Source organism: Pleurodeles waltl, chromosome 1_2, assembly GCF_031143425.1.
Source record: "Pleurodeles waltl isolate 20211129_DDA chromosome 1_2, aPleWal1.hap1.20221129, whole genome shotgun sequence".
In the NCBI taxonomy this organism is placed as follows: domain Eukaryota; kingdom Metazoa; phylum Chordata; class Amphibia; order Caudata; family Salamandridae; genus Pleurodeles; species Pleurodeles waltl.
In genome coordinates, this window is record NC_090437.1 from 931,678,886 (window position 1) to 931,694,422 (window position 15,537).

The 15,537-nt window shown below is 47.2% G+C and overlaps 1 protein-coding gene across 5 annotated transcripts in view; it reads right to left on the bottom strand.

The window, feature by feature from the left end:
• Positions 1 to 2,081, bottom strand: part of ZDHHC2 (zinc finger DHHC-type palmitoyltransferase 2) — a 735,003-nt gene extending 732,922 nt beyond the window's left edge. For 4 of the 5 annotated variants that reach the window (XM_069200622.1, XM_069200616.1, XM_069200600.1 and 1 more), the window contains exon 1: positions 1,760 to 2,075. In XM_069200622.1, the coding sequence (XP_069056723.1) occupies positions 1,760 to 1,889 (130 nt within the window). In that variant the 5' untranslated portion in view covers positions 1,890 to 2,075. Of the gene's footprint in view, positions 1 to 1,759 lie in introns of all 5 variants that reach the window. The other variant, XM_069200630.1, reaches the window with a different exon arrangement.
• Between the last annotated feature and the right edge of the window lie 13,456 nt (positions 2,082 to 15,537).

The window sequence follows — 15,537 nt, forward strand, 5'->3', positions numbered from 1 at the left end:
GAAGACACACTGGTTTGAATGAAGTGTAACATTACTGGTCCCATCAATGTGATGCCATACTGTTGATAACTCTACACGTGGGGCACTTGATCTGTGATTGTGTATGTGTTTTCACTAATTCCTTATTTTACGTCTGCTATTTGTCTTACAGCTCTGAGGTGTTTTAGATGATTGGTTTTGTTTTTTGCCAAAACAAAGTATGGTGGATGGTTCCAGTTATTATAGGGTGTGACGTCCTTTCGCATTTAATGATCGAGTCATGAAATGGGTACCAAAGGTTGTTTGCAAATTAGAAAATTCCTCACTTACACCGCCTCCCCGCTTCTATAAGGAAGAAGAAACTGTTTCCCCAGTGGATGGGCATCAGAATTTACTTTCAGTTTCACCCGAAAGTACCTTTCTGGCCGAATGAACAACACTAACACTTGACTCCACCAGTTTTGCACAAACAATTATAGTCTGAGGACGTAAGCCCATTCTCTTCCTGTAGGTAAAATGTGATGTGTGTTTGAATACATACCTTTAACCATTAACCATCGAAAAAAAAATTGGTCTGATTCTGTTTCTGAATACGTACAGTTTGGATGTAGTAAGAACGTGGGACATATGCGAGCAAAGGATTCCATCCGGAAGTCGAAAGTTGTGATATAAAGCATTTTAACCAAGTGTGGCCAAAAGAACCTCTCGCCCCACGTATAAGGGATGCGCTTAAAGCAGGAGAGGGTAAGAAATTGTGATAATAAAGGGGTTCATGAAAGACAATGAAAAACTAATCAACGAATGCTATTTGGCAGCAAAGTTACGAGCCGAGGAACATTAGTGAAGGAAGTCCTACATGACAGAGCTGTCTCCTTAAAGCAGCGAGGCGGGAAAGGAAATTAAAAAGAACCAAGGAAATGGCCACACCCTGTACGCCGAGACATGACGCACCGCAGTGGTACTGTATACAGAAAAAGAAGCGAGGTAACGAAAGCTCGCTGTAGCACCTCAAAGTTTCCATGTCAAGGTGCGTGCTGCATCACTGACACCATCAAATAGCATCGCACGCCCTTTCTATTGCTGAGAGGAGGTACCGTGTACTAGGTACGTTTCATAAGGACAGAAGGAAATTATATTAATCCTTCATCTTAAATTCCCATCATTGGAGCAGTTATAAATGAAGCTACTAAATCGAATACGCAAGGAAGCTCACAGCTAAACATGCTCTGATCAGCTGCGTCTATGACCGTTTTGATGAAGTTCCCTATTAATACATGGGACTCTCGTCAGTCAGCTAAAAAGGTTTAAATTATTAAAAGTTTCCAGTTCCAAAAAAAACATTAATAAAGAGGGGTATTTTATGTTACAGAAGGAGTAGATTTAAATATGTTCCAGCGTTTCAGTGTAATCAAATAAAAGAGAATAGTAAAACAAGTTGAGAAAATAAAATCATAATTTTTTCTCCATTAAAATAAAGAGGCAGCCTGGCTGCTAAATAGCAATCGTTTCGTTTGTAAAATGTCCCCTGAGCTAGTGCGGAGTCTCTCTCCCGAGATTTCTCATGTTGGCAGTTGTGTTTCCCGTGGTACCCACACGCGCAGCTGCCCCTGTGAATGCTCACTCTGCGCCCGCTGCTGATCGCCCAGGGTTACCTGCCTGGGCATGGCTCCCGTAGCCGCTAATAGTCCTGCAGCGGCAGCAGCAGAGGTAAACAAACGCCCCCGCGCTGCCTGCTGTTGCTCCGGAGAATGCAGCAGGCAGGGGGCGGCTGCGCACTCACCTAGGCAGAGCTGCACCACATAGGCGTAGTAGGACCAGCAGACGATGATGCAGATGAAGAGCACGGGCACCCAGTAGAGCACTTTCTGGCACCGGCGCTTGAGCGTGCTGGGGCCCACGGAAGGCGCCATCTCCGTGGCAGCCAGCGCGACAGCCACAGCTGGAAGAGTGCGCGGGCAGCGCAGGGAGGAGTGAGGGCAGCCTGGGCGCAGGGCCTCCCCAAGCTTTCTCCGCTGTGAATGTGCCAGACACAGCCAGCTGGGAGGGGAGAGAGGGGAGGAGGGAGGTCCTTGCCAGCCACACTGCTGCTGCAGGCAGCTGACACCGCCACGGGCGGGGGAGACGCTGGATGTTGACAGTTGTAATGAGGGGGATGTGGGTGATGGTCACGGTCTCTGGCAGGAGGCAGGATCCAAGGCAGATACAGTGTGAATAAAAAACCGTACACGATGTTATGCTTAATGCCCTAAAGACTTATCAAGTTTACTGGGCACGTTAGTTAATACGCGTGATTCCTTTATTGATTTTAAGGATTTTGAGGGTGGAGATTAACGCAGTAAAGCATACTCATTTTAGAGTTCCCACAATATTACGCTCTCACTCGCTGACTCAGCATCCTCTGCCACTAGAGTAGCGCTTATGTACGGCACGTAATGCGTCACAAGTACACCCTACCAAAACCGTGGAGGTCCCAACACTACTATTATACCACGGACTTAGTTTTTACACTCATAATTGGAAGCATGAAAGTTAGTCACAGAGATGAGGGCCCATATTTATACTTTTTGACGCTAAACTGCGCTAACGCAGTTTAGCGTCAAAAAATTTTGCGCCGTCTAACGCCATTCTGAAGCGCCATGCGGGCGCCGTATTTATGGAATGGCGTTAGACGGCGCAATCAGACCGGCGCTGCCTGGTGTGCGTGGAAAAAAACCACGTAGACCAGGCAGCTCCGGCGTTGTGAAAAAATGACGTTAGGGCGTCTTAAAATGGCGCAAGTCAGGTTGACGATAAAAAATCGTCTTAACCCGATTTGCGCCATTTTTTCGACGCCCAGACGCCATTTCATGACTCCTGTCTTAGTAAAGACAGGAGTCATGCCCCCTTGCCCAATGGCCATGCCCAGGGGACTTGTGTCCCCTGGGCATGGTCATTGGGCATAGTGGCATGTAGGGGGGCACAAATAAGGCCCCCCTATGCCACAAAAAAAATAAAAATATTAAAAAAATTATACTTACCTGAACTTACCTGTACTTCACTGGGATGGGTCCCTCCATCCTTGGGTGTCCTCCTGGGGTGGGCAGGGGTGGCAGGGGGGGTCCCTGGGGGCAGGGGAGGGCACCTGTGGGCTCATTCTGAGCCCACAGGTCCCTTAACGCCTACCCTGACCCAGGCGTTAAATTCAGGCGCAAATGCGGGTTTTTTTGACCCGCCACCTCCCGGGCGTGATTTTTGCCCGGGAGTATAAATACGACGCATTTGCGTCGCCGTCATTTTTTTAGACGGGAACGCCTTCCTTGCATCTCATTAACGCAAGGAAGGCGTTCACGCTAAAAAATGACGCTCTTTCTTCATACTTTGGCGCTAGACGCGTCTAACGCCAAAGTATAAATATGGCGTTAGTTTTGCGCCGAATTTCCGTCGAAAAAAACGACGCTAATTCGGCGCAAACGGAGTATAAATACGGGCCGAGATGTCTAAGGAAACGTGTTGAACCAAACACTCAATTACTACAGTAATTCGCCAACATGCTCAAGGGCCGAGCAAGAAAAAACACAAAACAAAAGAATAATGAAACTAAGCTTAATGCATCCAGGATGTAAAATGACATCCCCTTATCCATTAGAACTGGACCAACATTGTTCCATTTTAGGAAAGAGCTGAAGACTCACCCCTATAAAGATCACTGCGTCTTGATCAATACTCCACTTCTGTTCTGAGAAATCAGCTAGCCCCCATAACCAGACTGACTATTACATACAGCACACCGCTGCCATTTGGCTTGATACAACAATTGAAGACTCCAAGCACTCCAGAAATAAATACGGATTTGCTACGTGTAGCCAACAGTCGTTATTTTAATCAGAAATCAATCACACTTACGCTCTATCCAACACGTACCCTGGGACATTACATTCATCTGCTATGTTTGTATCATATACCAGCATAACCTGCACGACGGTGGTTGCACCTTGAATAAGGTTTATTGATATATTCAGGTGAGTTATAGTTTATCACGAAAGGGAAAAATGTTGCTTGCCAGCTATTTTATAAATTTGATGGGCGCAGTACAGTGGAGTTATTTGTGCATGTTTACTAGTTATGAACACAGAGTAGTCTATTGCATCACACGATATGCAGCCTCGTTAAAGACACAGATGTGTCTTTAGACATATGACTTTCTTGTGAGGCCAAAAGCTGACGCACAGACTAATGGTATACCTTTTGACTTACAGATATAGATATACTGACCTTACAAATATGACCAGCAGTTTACATATTACCTGAGTAATACCAGGTACATTAAGGATTCCTATAGGTATAAAACTTTAACCTTGCTTCAGCTGTACTTTAGTTATTGGCCCTCACTTCCTTTTGTAGGAATATTATTTAGTTTGCCAAGAAGGTGGCTACTGTTGAGAGAGACAATGTTATAACTATTAGGTGATATTTCTCTTTTATTCACGAGGTGAGATCCTTTTCACAAAACACTAACATAATATTCATATCCATTGTTCCTGTCATGAGTGCTAGGCCCAGCCACACAAGTAGGGCAGAGTTTTTATCACCACAGGTGCGGCAGTGCTGGGTGGTAGGATTTTTGGGGATTTCTGTGCATTCCGGAAGTTTCCATCACAGAAATGTAGGAACAAATATGTGACTTCAGGCAAAGTTGGAGGTTTGCAGGGCATTGTGGGTAAGAAAATGAAACGTTGTAGGATTCAGTGAAGTACACCACCTAGGACTCTCACAGATGTCTAGTTGTCAGAGGTTTCTGGGTCTGCTAGGTTTTTCCATGTGGCAGCATACCCAAGCTAAAAAAGTTAAACTGTTCACCATTGTAAGTGGGATGATATTGGGAGTTAGCCAAGCTCTCCAGACCCATATATAAAATCAACACCCAAAAGAGTCAAATGCCATCTTTCTTGCCATTGGGATGAGATGTTTTAGTCCACAGAGGAAGCAGAAAGACTGTTGCCCACTTCAGTTGGGGTGGGAGCATAACCATACCCATGGTGGTGGGCAGGCCCCACCCCTCTTTCCCTGGCACCTAGTGGGCTGTCTGTCCCCTGGGGGTGGATCAGGGGGACTTACCCCATCTATCCCCTGGAGGGGGGGGGGGGCAGAAAGACTTTGTCCCCAATTATTTGGAGCTAGGGGCATGGCCATGTCCCCAACCCTCTTTTTTAAAAAAAAAGAAAAAACCTTCCCTAATGTCTAGTGGGCTTTATGCCCCCCCAGGGGGCAGAAAGACTGTATCAATTTTTTTTGGAGGGGGTGGCCATTCTAGGAAGCCCATTCTAGGAAGCCCCCACTCTTAACCTAACAAATAAAATAGTCCCTGGTGTCTAGTGGTCTTTCTACCCCCTCGGGGGTGATCAGGCATAATAACCCCTATCTGCCCCCAGGGTGAAAATAACTGTGCCCATTTTTGGGGAGTGGGTGGGGGTATTACAATGCCCATTCTGAGCAGCCTCCAACCCTCCATGAGCATAGTCCCATTTTCAATGATACCTCTCCCGTCTGAGATAGCCCCACGAGCAGCGAGGCAGTGAAAGTGAAATGAGCTGATTGGCTGCTGATTTTTATCTCACAAAAAAATATCCTCAGGTGCTGCCAAAGCTCTTCTCCAGCTCCTGAGGCTGTTTTTTTTGGAGCAGGAATTCCCTCTGGTGCCCGTACCAGAGGAATTTCCTGTGTCATGTGCGGGGATGACTGCGAGCTATCCGACACACACAAGCACTACAGTGTCAGACAGCTCCCAGCTGTCCAATCCACGCAGCTGGTTAGGTTTGTGCAAAAGGCCATGTTATTACAACAGATCTGTACATAACCTGATACATCCCTGAAAAGAAAACCCTGCTTCACTAATACAATCACTTTACATATCAAACCACCTTTGAACCTCCTGCTAATAATCCAACTCCAATTTTAATAACTATCGGGCTGTCTATTCACACCCATAAATATTCTGTAATCATCTGAAAATTGGCTTACACCTGATTGGCATATTTAATTTACTTATAATTCCCTTGCCACTGCAGCCTGTGTGTAGTTTTAAACTTCGAATTTCTCTTGACAAAATAAACCTTTTGCCAAGCCCAAAACTCCCTTTTTAATACATCTCTCATCCTTAGGGTTTTTCATGACCTGGTGATGAAAAACTTGCAAATTTGTTTTGAACTACTGTGAAGCCTACCTCTGCCATAGGATAACATAGGGTTACCTTATTATATTTCATACATGATAACTTTTGTTTGGGAACAGATAGAAATATCTTTAGTGTCTAAAGAATTGTAATTTACAATATTCTTTAATTGCAAATATGTATTTTAAGTTACAGTTTTGAAAAAGAGCATTTTTAGAAAGTTGGCATTTTCTTGTTGTGTATCCTGGGTCACACAACTAGGTTTGACTGGCATTTGGCATTTGTGTCTTTCCCCAGGCAGTCACACAAAGAGGGACTATGTATTGGAAGTATAGGCTGTCCTAAGAGGATGCAAGGGGCAGAGCTGTGCACAGCCCCACTTACATTTCAGTGGAGCTGCCTCAGCACACACACAAAGGACTTCACACTAGCCTTTTGTGACCCCAGACCCAAAGGAGCTTGGGCAGAAAGACAGGAAATTTCAGGGCCATCTTGGGGGGGGGGAGGTTGGGGGGATCCAGAATTTTCTTCCAATTCAAAGCTGACACCAGGTATAAAAATAAGACTCTCAGGCCAACTCTTCAGTTCACAGCTGAACCTGCAGAGGACTCTCAGAGAACTGCCCTGCTGCTTGAGGCCTGTTGTGTAGTTTCAGAGGATTTCCTTCTTGGTCTAAGAGGATTGTTCTGCTGCTGAAGACTGCCCTATGTCTTCTGAAGACTGACTGCTGCTTGATACCCGCTCTCCTGCCTGGACCCAGGACCACTACAGTGACTCAAAGGGCTGATTTCTTTGACCCCCTGCTCAGAGCTACAGGGACATAACACCCCCAACAACTTTTAAAGTGCACCTTGAACCAGCCTGAAGTTAGTCCTGAACCTCCAAGTTGTGCCCTCCCTCCGGTCCCTGGACCCATGGAAGTAGTGTTAAAGGTGACCAACCAGCCAAAATAAAAAACTTGCCTCTGACAGGAGACCAGGACATATCTGCTTGCTGATCTGGCCACAGAGCACTGCTGGTTGGCCTCACTTTTCAGTAGAGCCCCCTCCATTCTTTGCAGCAGTAGTAAATTCTGTTCAGTGGCTCATTTCTGGAAGGGTATCTGGCCTCCTGGACCCTTGTCTGATACAGCCTGAAGTTTCATCCCACTGAAGATCTTTGGCATCCAAAAAAGAGACTAAGGGCCTTATTATGAGTCTAGCAGTCAACAGACCGTCAGACTCGCAGTGGCGGTTGGACCGCCGCAGATGTGGTGGTCCATCCGTCACATTACAAGGTTGGTGGGCAGACCCACGAACCTACCGCCATCCCCGCCACGATTTCCAATGAGATGACAGCAGTGCAGGTTAAAATCAGCCAGGGCGGCGTGAAAGTCAGCGCTGCCCTGCTGATTACAACTTTGTTCTCCACCAGCCTTTTCATGGTGGTTCAGCAAAGTTGATGGCCAAACTGGTAATCAGGCTTCTAGTCTGAACTAAGAAACCTTCACAGGGAACAGGGAACTTTATGCAGCGGCTCCACGACAACAATTCCTCCTCCTTGGACACTGCCAACTGCCCTTCCCCACTGAACTTTACCTTCTCAGATACTACCGAACCACCGAACCATCCAGATAAATGTCTTCCTCTCTTAGCCCTGGCTATCTCCTTCTATCAAGCAACTCTGAGACCTAAAAGGTCCCAAAAACACAAACCCATGTATAACTAAAATATTCCAACTTCAAGCGTTGCCCTTGATAGATTGAATTAACGGCTCAGTATCAAGTTTGTTTTGCAATCTTAAGAGCTGAGATTCTTTAAGGAAATGTTTATGAAACACATTTCAGTGGCGCTCTGAAGCAAATGGGTCCTGCCCGTTTAGTTCCTATGTATTTTTTTCATTAACAACCCATTTATTTGGACATTTACTGAGAGCGCGTCTTAATTCCCCAGTCTCACTTACCGTAAATTGACAGTAATTGGACTAAAGTACTAACCACAAGTGTACACCAGTTTGTTTTTGCCTGTCTCACTGGGATCCTGCTAGCCAGGACCACCGTGCTCATAGTTTGTGGTCTGAATGTGTGTGTCTGTGTAGTGACTAACTGTGTCACTGAGGCTCTGCTAATCACAACCTCAGTGCTTATGCTCTCTCTGCCTTTAAAATTGTCACTATAGGCTAGTGACCATTTTCACCAATTCTAATTGGCATACTGGAACACCCATATAATTCCCTTGTATATGGTACTGAGGTACCCAGGGCATTGGGGTTCCAGGAGATCCCTATGGGTTGCAGCATTTCTTTTGCCACCCATAGGGAGCTCTGACAATTCTTACACAGGCCTGCCATTGCAGCCTGAGTGAAATAACGTCCACGTTATTTGACAGCCATTTACCACTGCACTTAAGTAACTTATAAGTCACCTATATGTCTAACCTTTACCTGGTAAAGGTTGGGTGCTAAGTTACTTAGTGTGTGGGCACCCTGGCACTAGCCAAGGTGCCCCCACATTGTTCAGGGCAAATTCCCCGGACTTTGTGAGTGCGGGGACACCATTACACGTGTGCACTATACATATGTCACCACATATCTATAGCGTCACAATGGTAACTCCGAACATGGCCATGTAACATGCCTAAGATCATGGAATTGTCACCCCAATGCCAGGGCATTGGGGAGACAATTCCATGATCCCCTGAGTCTCTAGCACAGACCCGGGTACTGCCAAACTACCTTTCCCGGGGTTTCACTGCAGCTGCTGCTGCTGCCAACCCCTCAGACAGGTTTCTGCCCTCCTGGGGTCCAGCCAGGTTGGCCCAGGAAGGCAGAACAAAGGACTTCCTCAGAGAGAGGGTGTTACACCCTCTCCCTTTGGAAAAAGGTGTCAGGGCTGGGGAGGAGTAGCCTCCCCCAGCCTCTGGAAATGCTTTGATGGGCACAGATGGTGCCCATCTCTGCATAAGCCAGTCTACACCGGTTCAGGGATCCCCCAGCCCTGCTCTGGTGCGAAACTGGACAAAGGAAAGGGGAGTGACCACTTCCCTGACCTGCAACTCCCCTGGGAGGTGCCCAGAGCTCCTCCAGTGTGCTCCAGACCTCTGCCATCTTGGAAACAGAGGTGCTGCTGGCACACTGGACTGCTCTGAGTGGCCAGTGCCAGCAGGTGACGTCAGAGACTCCTTCTGATAGGCTCTTACCTGTGTTGCTAGCCTATCCTCCTTCCTAAGTAGCCAAACCTCCTTTTCTGGCTATTTAGGGTCTCTGCTTTGGGGAATTCTTTAGATAACGAATGCAAGAGCTCATCAGAGTTCCTCTGCATCTCTCTCTTCACCTTCTGCCAAGGAATCGACCGCTGACTGCTCTGGACGCCTGCAAAACCGCAACAAAGTAGCAAAGATGACTACTGCAACCTTGTATCGCTGATCCAGCTGCCTTCTCGACTGCTTTCCTGGTGGTGCATGCTGTGGGGGTAGTCTGCCTCCTCTTTGCACTAGAAGCTCTGAAGAAATCTCCTGTGGGTCGACGGAATCTTCCCCCTGCAACCGCAGGCACCAAAAGACTGCATCACCGGCCCTCTGGGTCCCCTCTCAGCACGACGAGCGTGGTCCCTGGAACTCAGCAACTCTGTCCAAGTGACTCCCACAGTCCAGTGACTCTTCAGTCCAAGTTTGGTGGAGGTAAGTCCTTGCCTCCCCACGCTAGACTGCATTGCTGGGCTCCGGGTGATTTGCAGCTGCTCCGGCTCCTGTGCACTCTTCCAGGATTTCCTTTGTGCACAGCCAAGCCTGGGTCCCCGACACTCTAACCTGCAGTGCACGACCTCCTGAGTTGTCCTCCGGCGTCGTGGGTGCCTTCTTTTGTGACTTCGGGTGAGCTCCGGTACACACTTCTTCATAGTGCCTGTTCCGGCACTTCTGCGGGTGCTGCTTGCTTCTGAGTGGGCTCCTTGTCTTGCTGGGTGCCCCCTCTGTCTCCTCACACAATCGGCAACATCCTGGTCCCTCCTGGGCCACAGCAGCATTCAAAAACCCTAACTGCGACCCTTGCAGCTAGCAAGGCTTGTTTGCTGTCTTTCTGCACGGAAACACCTCTGCAAGCTTCTTCACGATGTGGGACATCCATCCTCCAAAGGGGAAGTTCCTAGTCCTCTTCGTTCTTGCAGAATCCACAGCTTCTACCATCCGGTGGCAGCTTCTTTGCACCCTCAGCTGGCATTTCTTGTGCATCTGCCCACTCACGACTTGAGTGTGACTCTTGGACTTGGTCCCCTTGTTCCACAGGTTCTCTCGTCTGGAAATCCATCGTTGTTGCATTGCTGGTGTTGGTCTTCCTTGCAGAATTCCCCTATCACGACTTCTCTGCTCTCTGGGGAACTAAGGTGCACTTTGCACCCACTTTTCAGGGTCTTGGGGTGGGCTATTTTTCTAACCCTCACTGTTTTCTTACAGTCCCAGCGACCCTCTACAAGCTCACATAGGTTTGGGGTCCATACGTTATTCGCATTCCACTTTTGGAGTATATGGTTTGTGTTGCCCCTATACCTATGTGCTCTCATTGCAACCTATTGTGACTGTACATTGCTTGCATTGCTTTCTATTGCTATCACTGCATAATTTTGGTATTGTGTACATATATCTTGTGTATATTTGCTATCCTCATACTGAGGGTACTCACTGAGATACTTTTGGCATATTGTCATGAAAATAAAGTACCTTTATTTTTAGTATATCTGTGTATTGTGTTTTCTTATGATATTGTGCATATGACACCAGTGGTATAGTGGGAGCTTTACACGTCTCCTAGTTCAGCCTAAGCTGCTCTGCTAAGCTACACTTTTCTATCAGCCTTAGCTGCTAGACACCTCTTCTACACTAATAAGGGATAACTGGACCTTGTGCAGAGTGTAAGTACCCTTTGGTACCACTACAAACCAGGCCAGCCCCCTACAGGCACCCCCTCTGTCTCCCCCTCCAAGTGGAGACATCCTGGTCCCTCCTGGGCCACAGCAGCACCCAAAAACCTCTACCACGACCCTTGCAGCTAGCAAGGCTTGTTTGTGGTCTTTCTGCGTGGGAACACCTCTGCAAGCTTTATCGCGACGTGGGACATCCGTCTTCCAAAGGAGAAGTCCCTAGCTCTCTCCTTTCTTGCAGAACTCCAAGCTTCTTCCATCCGGTGGCAGCTTCCTTGCACCCTCAGCTGGCATTTCCTGGGCTCCTGCCCACTCTTGACACTGTTGCGACTATTGGACTTGGTCCCCTTGTCTTACAGGTACTCAGGTCCGGAAATCAACTGTTGTTGCATTGCTTGTGTTTGTCCTTCCTGCAGAATCCCCCTATCACGACTTCTGTGCTCTCTGGGTGTAGTAGGTGCACTTTACACCTACCTTTCAGGGTCTTGGGGTGGGCTATTTTTCTAACCCTCACTGTTTTCTTACAGTCCCAGCGACTCTCTACAAGCTCACATAGGTTTGGGGTCCATTCGTGGTTCGCATTCCACTTTTGGGGTATATGGTTTGTGTTGCCCCTATACCTATGTGCTCCTATTGCAATCTACTGTAATTCTACACTGTTTGCATTACTTTTCTTGCTATTACTTACCTAAGTTTGGTTTGTGTACATATATCTTATGTATATAACTCATCCTCCTACTGAGGGTACTCACTGATATACTTTTCGCATATTATCATAAAAATAAAGTACTTTTATTTTTAGTAATTCTGTGTATTGTGTTTTCTTATGATATTGTGCATATGACACCAGTGGTATAGTGGGAGCTTTACACGTGTCCTAGTTCAGCCTAAGCTGCTTTGCCATAGCTACCTTCTATCAGCCTAAGGTGCTAGAAACACCTCTTCTACACTAATAAGGGATAACTGGACCTGGCACAAGGTGTAAGTACCTTTGGTATCCACTACAAGCCAGGCCAGCCTCCTACAGATGGCCACAATACCTTTTTAGGCATCTTTTTGCTAGTGAGGTCATTAAGATGGGCTGCAATGGAGCCATAATTGTTAATGAACCTCCTCTAGTACCCTGTGAGGCCTATAAAGGCTCTCACCTGGGTTTGAGTTGTAGGGTGAGCCCATTCCATAATGGTTAGGATCTTCCCCTGCAGTGGTGCAATCTGTTCCCCACCTACCAGGTAGCCCAGACAAACCACTTTCCCCTGCCCTATCTGGCACTTTGAAGCCTTGATAGTGAGGCCTGCCTTTTGTAGGGCCTCCAAAACTTTCCATAGGTGGACCAGGTGATCATCACAGGTGGAGCTAAAGACAGCTATATCATCTAGATATGCTGCACTAAAGGCTTCCAATCCTTGCAGGACTGTATTCACCAACCTCTGAAAAGTGGCAGGTTCATTTCTCAATCCAAAGGGCATAACAGTGAACTGATAGTGCCCTCCAATGGTTGAAAATGCAGTTTTAGGTTTAGCATCTTCTGACAACTTAATCTGCCAATACCCTGCAGTTAAGTCAAAAGTGCTTAGATACTTGGCAGAAGCCAGTGTATCTATGAGCTCATCTGCCCTGGGTATAGGGTGAGCATCAGTTTTGGTTACTCGATTGAGACCTCTATAGTCAACACAAAACCTAATTTCCTTTTTACCATCTTTACTATGAGGTTTGGGGACAAGCACTACTGGGCTAGCCCATGGGCTTTCAGAAGGTTCAATCACTCCCAGATATAACATTTTCTGTATCTCTTGTTTTAGGCAATCTTTGACATGGTCAGGCTGCCTATAAATCTTACTTTTGACAGGTAAACTGTCTCCAGTGTTGATTGTGTGCTCACATCAGGTAGTTGTACCTGGGATCAGTGAGAAGAGGTCAGAGAACTGGTCTAGGAGATTTATGATGTTGTCCTTCTGCTCAGCAGTAAGGCAATCTGCAAGCACAACTCCCTCCTCTAAGCCATCAGCTTCAGTGGTGTAGAAGAGGTCAGGGAGAGGGTCACTCTCTTCTTCCTGCCCCCCATCAGTTGCCATGAGCAGGGTTAAGTCAGCCCTGTCATAGTAAGGTTTCAGGCGATTGACATGGAGCACCCTAAGGGGACTCCTGGCAGTGCCCAGGTCTACCAAATAGGTGACCTCACCTTTCTTTTCTACTATTAGATGGGGTCCACTCCATTTGTCCTGGAGTGCTCTTGGGGCCACAGGCTCCAATACTAACACCTTCTGTCCTGGGTGGTACTGAGTCAGGAAAGCCTTCTGGTCATGCCATTGCTTTTGGAGCTCTTGGCTGGCCTGAAGGTTTTTACTGGCCTTTTTCATATACTCAGCCATTCTGGATCTTAGGCCAAGTACATAGTCCACAATGTCTTGCTTGGGAGCTTTTAAAGGTTGTTCCCAACCCTCCTTCACAAGAGCAAGGGGGCCTCTTACAGGGTGCCCAAAGAAAAGTTGAAAGGGGCTAAAGCCCACTCCTTTTCGGGGTACCTCACTATAAGCAAAAAGGAGGCATGGCAACAGGACATCCCATCTCTTCCTGACTTTTTCATGGAGTTCCATGATCATACCTTTGAGAGTTTTATTAAACCTCTCAACCAGACCAATTGTCTGTGGATGATAAGGAGTAGTGAACTTGTTTGTTACACCACACTCCTTCCACATAGCTTTGAGGTATGCAGACATGGAGTTACTACCTCCGTCTGACACCACCTCCTTAGGGAAACCCACTCTGGAAAATATTCCCAGGACGGCTTTTGCCACTGCAGGAGCTGTAGTGGTCCTTAAGGGTATAGCTTCAGGATACCTCGTGGCATGGTCCACTACCACAAGGATAAACCTATTGCCTGAAGCTGTTGGAGGGTCAAGGGGGCCAACTATGTCAACCCCTACCCTTTCAAAGGGCACCCCAACCACTGGAAGTGGAATTAAGGGGGCCTTAGGTGTGCCACCAGTCTTGCCACTGGCTTGGCAGGTAACACAGGAGCGACAAAACTCCTTGGTGTTCTCTGACATGTGAGGCCAATGAAACAATGGAACAAGTCTGTCCCAAGTTTTGCTCTGGCCCAAATGCTCAGCCAAAGGAATATCATTAGACAAAGTCAGAAGAAACTCCCTATACTGCAAAGGGATGACCAATCTCCTGGCAGCTCCAGGGTAAGGGTCCCTCGACTCAGTGTGGAGGACGTTATCTTCCCAATAGACTTTATGACTATCTGTGATATCCCCATTCTGCTGTTTGACAGCTTGCTGTCTCAAACCCTCTAGTGTGGGACAGATCTGCTATGCCACACTCAGCTCTTCTCTAGCAGGCCCCCCTGCACCCAAAAGCCCAGCAGAGTCTGCTGCTAGCTCATCTGGTGTAGGTTCTGCACAGGAGAGGATTCCTCTTCCTCAAAAGGGAAATCTTCTGGAGAGGGAGGGATAGTGGGCAAGGATTTACCCTTTCTACCCCTAGCTTTTGGGAGCACTTGGTCCATTGTTCCAGGATCCAAGTTTCCCTGTCCTCTTTGCTTCTGGTCCTGAGCCCTTGTGAGAGCAAAGATATGCCCCGTAATGCCCAGCATTGCTGCATGAGCCTCCAACTTCACTTCAGCCTAAGCTGATGTCTCCAAATCATTGCCTAGAAAGCAGTTTACAGGTAAATCAGTGGCTACCACAACTTTCTTTGGACCAGTACCCCCTCCCCCCCCAGTTGAGATTCACAACAGCCATAAGGTGGCTAAGAGTGTTGTTATGAGCATCAGTGTCTTGGTACTGCTGACCAAGTAGGTGTTGATCAGGGTGGACCAGTTTCTCAATCACCATAGTGACACTGGCTCCTGTATCCCTGTAGGCCTCAACCTCAACACCATGTATTAGGGGAAGTTGCTTGTACGTACCCATGTTAAGGGGACAAGCAACCAAGGTGGCAAAGTCAATACCACCATCAGAGACTAAAACAGCCTCTCTGGTCTCCCTAACGAGACCAACCCTAACTACATTACCAATGGTGAGACCAGCTACACCCTTTGATTGTCTATTTGTAGTATTCGTCCCACCACCACAGCTATTAATAGAAGCACTAGAGGACGCAGTTGGGGTTGTGGTAGTGGGAGCCTTGGTGTTTTTCTTGGGACTAGTGGAGTCACTTGCCCAATAGCCTTTACTTTTATATAAATAACACCATGGCTTCTTTTGATTGTTAGAAGAGGATTTGGACCCACCTCCCCCAGAGGACTTTTGTGGGCCCGATGAAGACTCAGAATACTTTTTACCTTTGTCCCCACCCTTGTCAGAAGACTTACCATCCTTCTTCTTGCCATCCTTGTCACCACCTGTATGAACTTTTCTGCTCACTCTTGTTCTGACCCATTTGTCTGCCTTATTTCCCAATTCTTGGGGAGAGGTCAGATCTGAGTCCACCAATTACTGATGTAACAAGTCAGACACACAATTATCCAAAATATGCTCTCTCAAAATAAGATTATATAGGCTTTCAAAGT